The sequence below is a fragment of the Chlorocebus sabaeus genome, unplaced genomic scaffold, assembly GCF_047675955.1.
Source record: "Chlorocebus sabaeus isolate Y175 unplaced genomic scaffold, mChlSab1.0.hap1 unalloc_scaffold_1003, whole genome shotgun sequence".
NCBI classification, from domain to species: Eukaryota; Metazoa; Chordata; class Mammalia; order Primates; family Cercopithecidae; genus Chlorocebus; species Chlorocebus sabaeus.
The window spans coordinates 22159-30545 of NW_027326751.1; the positions used below are offsets into that span (position 1 = coordinate 22159).

The following is an 8387-nucleotide window of genomic DNA, read 5'->3' on the forward strand; positions in this document are numbered from 1 at the left end:
CCGGAAATTTCAAAGGGCGAGGCACGTGGATAACCCAAGGCCAGGAGTTCGGGACCAACCTGTGCAAAGGAACGAAACCCCCATCTCTACTAAACATATGAAAATTAGCTGGGAACGGTGGAGCACGTCTGTAAGCCTGGCTACTCGGGAGGCACACGCAGGAGAATGACTTGAACCCGGGAGGCCGAAGTTCCAGTGACCGAGGTGGTACCACTGCACTCCAGCTTGGTCGACAGAGCGAGACTCTGTCTCAAAAAATAACTATTATTATTATAATATGATACTGTGGAAACAGACACCCTACGATTTGCATGTCTAATGGATTGCCTACCTTATTCAGGCCTTTTCACCTCCTCTGGATTTGGCAGGCTCATCTCCTGGACATCAGGACCATCTTCACGCTCATAATCAGTCGTCGGGCGAACCTCTTCCTGGCTCTCAGCTTCAGGCTCTGGCCCTTGAAAATAAAAAATACATATCAATTTAAGCAGTAAAACATAAAATATCAATAAGAAAATAATACTCATGCTCTCTGTGTTATTATATCAAAGCTTTAGCTACTATAATGATAGATGTGTTGATAAGAATCCCACGAACATTATTTCAGCAGTCTGTTAGCAGAAAACAGGAAAACAAGGTGTTCCAAATATTACCCTCTTCCTTTCCGAAGACTGCCCTCAGACAACTTTGTGGCCTCCTTTGCTCTTCTCTGTTATTCTACTTCTGATTGTCCTTACCTCATCAAATGACTCAAGGCTGAAATCCTGTCTCTCACAGCACTTACACTCCTAGCACTTAGACTCTCCTACGGCCTGAGTAGCCACCAATCAACGCGAGTTGAAAAAAGGTCTTTAAAAAATACATGAAAAAGCCCAAACTGCAGAACATTCTGCAAACCAACTGGTCTATCCTCTTCAAAAATGTCCATATCATGAATGACAAAGAAAAATTAAGGAAACATTCCAGATTAAAGGAAACTAAAAACACCTGAAAAGCACATGCAAGACGTGATCCTGAACCGGACTCTGGATCAGAAAAAGAAATCCTATCAATAACACTATCTGGGCCGGGCGTGGGGTCTCACGCCTGCAATCCAAACACTTTGGGATGCCAAGGTGGGCAGATCAGGTGAGGTCAGAAGTTCAAGACCGCAGTGGCAGGCGCCCGTAGTCCCAGCTACACGGCAGGCTGAGGCGTGAGAATCCCTAGAACCTGGGAGGTGTAGGTTGCAGTGAGCCAAGATCGCACTACTGCACTCCAGCCTGGGCAACGGAGGGAGACTCCGTCTCAACAAAGAATAACGAAAGGAAGAAAGAAGTTGTCTAGGGAGCTGGCAAAATTTGAGTATGCACTGCGTATTAAATGACTGCATTTTCTCATTGTTAAATTTCCTGATTTTGATCTTTCTGCAGTGATGATCCAAGAAATGACTTTCTCTTTGTGCTGACGATATACACACCCTCAAGTACATAGGGGAAAGGACCATGATACCTGAAACTTTATCTAAACAAGTCAGCATTAATAACAGTAAACATATATCCGCGTGTGGGTGTTTGTGAGTGTGTGGGCAGCCGGGTAAAAGAGGGAGGGAAGAGACATGAAACGTACGGAGAGAAAGCTATTAATAATTGGCGAATCTAGGTGAAAAGTATATGAGTTCGTTGTACTATTCTTGCAAATTTTCTATAAATATTATATCTTGAATATAGACAGAGTAAAAATTTTAAAGAATATATGACAACTACACTGAAGTTTAGGAAGAGAGGAGGTTTTCTTTTGATTGTGGTAAAAAATACACATATCCTCAAACTTACCGTCTTTTTTTAAGTGGTACGGTTCACTAAGGAGTTATGTCTGCAACATTACCAGCCACTAGGCACAAACTTCGAATCTCTGTTTTCCTATACCATGAAACCTTGATTTATTTACTTCTTTGTTTGTTTGTTTATTAGCAATGAGGTCTTGCTGTGTTTCCCAGGCTGGGCTTGAACGCCAGGGCTCAAGCGATCCTCTCACCTCAGCCTCCCAAGTAGCTGGGACTATGAGTGCACAGCGTTCAGCCCAGCTTGAGACCTCTCTCCTAAATGACAATCTGAGGATAAACCACAGGACATGCATAATGCTTATATTCAGCTGTAGAGTACCAAGAGCACTGTGCATCACCTAAGAAATCGGAAGTCTACAACATGGATAGGATTTCAGTTACAATTACAATGTCAATTTCTGAAGGACTGATTAGCTGAATGGATTTGAGGACTACAGAAAATCTTACAGTCACAACACCCATTACCTACTGGGGTAAACAGAAACTTAACTTTGTTCAAACAAAGTTATATTTAGGTCCGAAGGTCCCAAATGTAATATTCCATAAATGAACCCCGTGAAGAACAAAGCACCAAATATAACATTGTTTGTGAATCACACAAGATATACTATCCCGCACTTAGAATAAGGGAGTGGGTGGACAGCAAGTAATGGGCATTGTTATCAGTCATATTCTAGAAACTTTTAACAATGAATCCCTGGAATAATCCATGACCTCAGTTACATAAATGTTTCCTTTCAAAACATTTTATCTTGGAGAAATTATTTCCACCTCATGTTAACCCCAGGATAACTCCTTTTCTGCTTTTCCAACCATAAAAGGACTTAATCACCTCCTAAAAGCCACTTAGAAAATCACTAAACCAGCTACCTGTATGGCAGTATCCTCGTTTATCCAGCTTTTATCAAACGTACCATATAAAAATATCAATCAAAGGAAACGGTGGCCAACATTCAGTGACTCAGTTTTTGGAGCTGCTCCTGCTCCTCTCAACTGGGTCTCTTCTTGGGCCAGTACTAAGCTACCTTACAGTAAAGCATTTGAGTTTTAAGCATTTTCAGCAAAATCTTTCCTTCTTTATAGCAACACAGATGATAGGAAGACACAAACCTTGGAACAAAGTACAAATTGTGTATTCACCAGTCAAGGGTTCTCGGATAAAACACAATCCCGGCACCTCTATTCTCTCATTCATAAAGTCGAGAAATTTTATCATAGTGAGGGATTTGCCTAAGCTAAGCTGCAAACTACATAGCCTCCTGGCTTTTCCAGTCAATTTCAGGCATTCTTTCCATTGATTTCTTTCCTCCTGTTCCCGCTATGTGACAATGCATAACACACACACACATGCACACACGCACACGCACACACACAGACACACACACCAGCGGGCATTCTTCTTCCCTTTCCATCACCTTGCCCTGCAGATGCTCCCTCATCCTCTCCCTCCTGAGCAGGTGCAGGATCCTGACTTTGAGTTGCTGGTTCCCCTTCTTCAGGTTTTGGTGGTTCCACTTCTTCATCACTGAACTGCTCGGGCTGGGGAATATGTGTGGGTGTGCAAATAAAGAAAAAAAAAAAAAAAACAAGTTTTGCTATTGATACAAAATTTTACATATATACACAGAATACATAGCTGTTTCTGATCATAACTAAGCCTAAAGACATTTCTCCAACTCTATTCTCTATGGCCAAGAAGGTTACTCTACCCACAGGGAGGTTACTGTGAGAAAAGTGACGCACAAGGACTTTGGAAGCTATTATACTCTGTGTTGGAATACATGTGTACGATCCGTCATTAACAAACAAAGCATGAGAAAGAAGTCATGGGCAAAAGCTGAAGAACACGAGAGGAAAAACAAAAAATCCTCCACAATCAACGTTTCCTTCATCAGACGCCATAATCATGTTTTATCAGCAGGAAAGACGTTTCTCAGCATTTCCATACTAATGCAACAACACTATCACAAAAATTAATTTCTGCTAATAGAAAACATCGAATTAACGTTTAAGCGCTCACCAGCATAGGCCCAATCACTTCAGGAGGCTCTACATAGCGTCTTGGCCTACGCCGATAGGTCGATCTTCCTCGCCAACTCATATTTCACACTGAAAACAGACAACCGTGATTGGGAACATGCGCTCCAGAGGGCTGCCATATTCGATCACTTCCATGGATCAATGTTAACTTGTCGTTTTAATTTTGAAAATACTGTCAAAATAAGTCCCAGAGTTAAGCATACGTGTGTACATTTTCTAAGTGCCTACAAAGCCATTTATGCTGGCCAAGCTGGCAGAGCAGTCATCTTAAGGCGTGTGGCAAGAGGCAGAGGACATTTTTTTCTAAATTTCTTTTGGACCGCGGTCTCGCTGTGCTGCTCAGGCTGGAGTGCAGCGGCGCCATCACAGCTCACTGCAGCCTCGACCTCCTGCTCAAGGGATCCTCCCGCCTCTGTGTCCCGAGTAACTCGGACTATAGGCGAGCGCCACTGTGCCCCGCAGATAGAGGTCATTTCTGATGAGGTTTAGTTTCACAAGCGGACTCCCCACGAAAACATTAGTGAATCGCAATTCCCGTGATCGCTGCTTTGGGCAACTCCCGCTTCCTAGAGCCATTCACCCCCTCTCACATCAAGTTTGGTTGCACCACACTGCCTCGCCCACTCCTTCCCACTTTTCCCAGACCTTCCATGGCGTATGTGAGACCTTGCAGTGCTTCTCACTCAGGCGCTCCACACTCCACACCGCTGGGGGGCGCTCACCAGGCCGTAGCCTTCCCAGGTGCCAGGTTCCTTCTTTACCGCCCGCCTTGCCCCCACCGGGCACCCTATTCAGGATCTGCCCTGTGTCGTTGGAGGATCTCGGCACCTCGGGACTTCCATCCCCCAAACGGCACTCACCCCATCTTCACCTGAGCCCCTGACTGCCTTCCCTCCCGGCCCACCTTCCTCCCTGTCCAGGCCCCCTGACGACCACAAAGTCGATGGTGGCATAGCAGCCTGAGAAGAGAAGGAGGACGACCTCGAGGTCCGTCTCCCTCAGAGGCCACAGACGAGGAAGCGGGATCCACCGGACCCACCGAGGCCCTCTTCACCCTCACTCACACTTCAGCCCCCGGGATAACTGGCCTGCAGACCTACCAGACGAATCTCAGTAGGGGAAAAAGAGTCCGGATGGCAAGAACGAGACCGCACAGCCTCACAGCTCCCTGGCGTTCTTCACGTGGGCTAACGGGCAGGGCGGAAGACGCCCAGTGAACATGCGCACTGAGACGGGGGCCCAGGGAGCATGCGCGGCTGTGGGCCTGGGCGGGCTGCCCTTCCCAGCCCAATGCCCCAAACCCCCGGTTCCCATCCAGTGAGGATAATAGAATCCAACTGCCCTTTGCTGTTCCCTATGTTTCTGGGACTCAAATACCTCAAGTAGTGCTCCCCTCAAAACTCACTCGATTTTCAACTGAACTGACCCCCGACACACACACATACACACACATACACACACACACACACACACACACACACACACCCAGGGTCCTCTCTTGCCGTGGCCCCACCATGGGGACAAGAGCCACGGTGACCCACCTGGGAAGACAGGTAGACCACATGCAAAAACAGCAATAGCAGTCTACACCAAAAAGAAATTGTTCAATGTGAACAAGTCACAGAAAGAGACTGAAAAAAAAAATGAATACAATCTCTAGGACCTGTAAAGAAATACTAAAACGATAGCTATCATTTGTAGCATCAGAATCACAGAAGGAGAAGTGACGGTATTAGGGAAACGGGACAGCCAGAGTGGCACCATGTGAAAATCAACTCCGTCTTGAAAATAGCAGGATACACAGTCCTACCAGTCACAACCCATGGTCCTAAGATGTTTGGAGTTGAGAAAACAGACGAAAGGTACCTCCAAGGACATGCTCCCACAGCAGCGGAAACTGCAGGGTTCCCAACACCCATAGCAATATATGCTTTCAACATAATTATGCTTTCATGGACTTACACACGGGTAAGTCAAGGATAGTTGTCTTTAAATCAACAGAATGATAAATTTCATCATGCAAGTCTTTGTCCCCCTGCACAAAGGTACAGATAAGTTTAGTCTTTGTATAGATAAGACCCCTATAGAAGAAAAACCTGATCAGGCCAAGTCTCACGCCTGTAATCCTAGTATTTTGGGAGGCTGTGCTGGCCAGAACACCTGAGCTCAGGACTTCCATCGAGACCAGCCTGAGCAACATCAGAAAATGTCATCACTACAAAAAACAAAGAAAAAGCCATCAAAAAATTACCTGGGCATGGTGGCATGTACCTAGACTCACAGCCACTCAGGAGGCTGATGTGGCAGGATCGCTTCAGCCCAGGAGGTCAAGGCTGCAGTGAGCTGTGATAACACCACTGCACCCCAGCCTGGATGACAGAGTGAGACCCTGTCTCAAGTTTTAAAAATTGAACTTAAAAACCTACAATCTTATCAATCGAATTCACCATATTAACAGATGAATGGGAAAGAATGCTGTGGTAATCAAAATAGATGCACTGTTTGATGAAACTCAACATAGATTCAAATGAATACGCTCAGCATATTTAGAACAGAATGGAATGACTTACTCTGAAGAAGTCCATCTACAAAAAAAGGACAGTAAATATGACGGTGAAATTGTGGAAGTTTTCCGTTTCTCATCAGGGATAAGACAAGGATGTCCACTATCACCATGGTAACAGGTGGGTCTGCACAGTGCCATAAAATCAGAAAAGGAAATAAAACTCTTTACAATGGCAGCAACAGGACTGGCGCAGAGGCCCACGCCTGTAATCCCAGCACTGTGGGAGGCAAGGCGGGTGCATCACTTGCACTCAGGAGTCCAAGAACAGCACGGGAAACATGGCAAAACCCCGTCTCTACAAACAATACAAAACGACAAAGAAAAATAAATGGCAGAAACAAAATTGCTCTTATTGAAGGATGATATGTTTCTGTATGTTGAAGACTGAAAATGATCTAGAAATAAAACTTTTAGAATTCATAAGCATATTTCACAAGGCTGCTGGATAGAAAACCAATATATAAGAATTATGTCTCCGCCGGGCATGGTGGCTCACGCCTGTAATCCCAGCACTTTGGGAGGTCGATGTGGGTGAATCACGAGGTCAGGATTTCAAGAGCACCCTGGCCAAGATGGTGAAACCCTATCTCTACCAAAAATACAAAACTTAGCGGGGCGTGATGGAGGGCGCCTGTAATCCCAGCTACTCAGGTGGCTGAGGCAGAGAATTGCTTGAATCCCGGAGGTGGGGGATGCAGTGAGCAGAGATCGCGCCACTGCACTCCAGCCTGGGTGACACAGCGAGACTCTGTCGCCAAAGAGAAAAATGAAAGAAAGATAAAAGAATGATGTCTCTACATACCAGCTCAAACACTTAGAATATAACATTTCAAAGAATGATACATGTCTCACAGCATCAAAAAGCTAGAAATAAAGTTCACAAAAGATGCGCAAGACTTCTTTGCAGAGGGCTGTAAAGCTTTATTGGGAGAATTGTAATGAACAAATTTCCAACATAGGAGCAGCCTGCATCATTTCAGCGTGTCTTCTTTTAACACTGTCATTGCTTTTCACCTGTAACAGAAACGTAACAATTGGGAACATGACTTAGCAACAGATTATTTAAATGACCCTAAAGGCATACAAAACACACTACAGTTTGGATTTTATTAAATGGAATAGAAACAAAACCCAAAGGGTGATCCTGTGTCTTACATCCAATTAAACCTCTCTATACACTTTGAGGACAGACCTGCAGAATTTAAAGGTAATTTCTTCCCTAAACATCCAGTGCTTCCTTTCAATTCAAAAGCACTTACAATTCACAGTCAGCAATTTGGAAAACACATGTGTAAAACATACTTCAGTTGATTAGTCAGGAAGTACTAAAGTCATGGTCTTTCAACTTTAAATCTGATCAATCCATGTCTCTAAAGCTGAAACTTCCATGTAACATTTGATATGGTGAGAGATGATTATAACACATATGTGTCGACAGTCTTATTAGAAATGCTGGCTCATGAAGACTGACAGTGCGGCAGGCAGCGTGCATAGCACAGGCATCTTACTCACACCCATGCTGAGCATCACTGACCTACATGCCACAGATGATAGGAACTAACCGGTCTCTCACCAGTTGATAATTTCATCACTCAAGGTTTCCGTGAGGAAAGATTTTAAAAGCAATTGTTCATTAAAAGCCAGACAAACCCAGCCTGGGCAACATAGTGAGACCTCATCTCGACAAAAAAAATTTTTTTTTTTACTTTAACAAAAAAAAAAAAAAAAAAACAACTTAAGGCACGGTGGCTTGTGCATGGACTTTCAGCCACTCAGGAGGCTGAGGTGGGAGGACTGCTTTACCCAGGGAGCCAGAGGTGGCAGTGAGCTGAAATCACACCACTGTACTCCAGCCTGGGTGACAGACTGAGACTCTGTCTCAAACAAACAAACAAAGAGGAGGGAGAATTCACAATTTGACAAGATACTACGATAGGTATTCAGCTCTCCACACGG

At 44.6% G+C, this 8387-nt stretch overlaps 1 protein-coding gene across 2 annotated transcripts; it reads right to left on the bottom strand.

Moving 5' to 3' along the window:
* Positions 1-240: 240 nt before the first annotated feature.
* LOC140710925 (G antigen 10-like) lies at positions 241-5063 on the bottom strand. 2 transcript variants are annotated; one of them, XM_073013920.1, is made up of 4 exons: positions 4966-5063; positions 3846-3934; positions 3241-3364; positions 241-457 (listed from the first exon to the last, which is right to left on the bottom strand). In XM_073013920.1, the coding sequence occupies exons 2-4, from the start codon at positions 3924-3926 to the stop codon at positions 333-335; spliced, it is 330 nt and encodes a 109-aa protein (XP_072870021.1). In that variant the 5' UTR covers positions 3927-3934; positions 4966-5063; the 3' UTR covers positions 241-332. The 2 variants fall into 2 exon arrangements, with proteins under 2 accessions (XP_072870021.1, XP_072870020.1); XM_073013919.1 differs by lacking the exon at positions 241-457 and having other exon boundaries at positions 3010-3364.
* Between the last annotated feature and the right edge of the window lie 3324 nt (positions 5064-8387).

Excerpts from the sequence above, each read along its gene's own strand:
- LOC140710925 (XM_073013919.1), bottom strand. The coding sequence starts at position 3,926 with ATGAGTTGGCGAGGAAGATCGACCTATCGGCGTAGGCCAAGACGCTAT. Across the intron at positions 3,365-3,845 it reads AAGTGATTGGGCCTATGCTG|CCCGAGCAGTTCAGTGATGA; the intron begins GTGAGCGCTTAA and ends CATATTCCCCAG.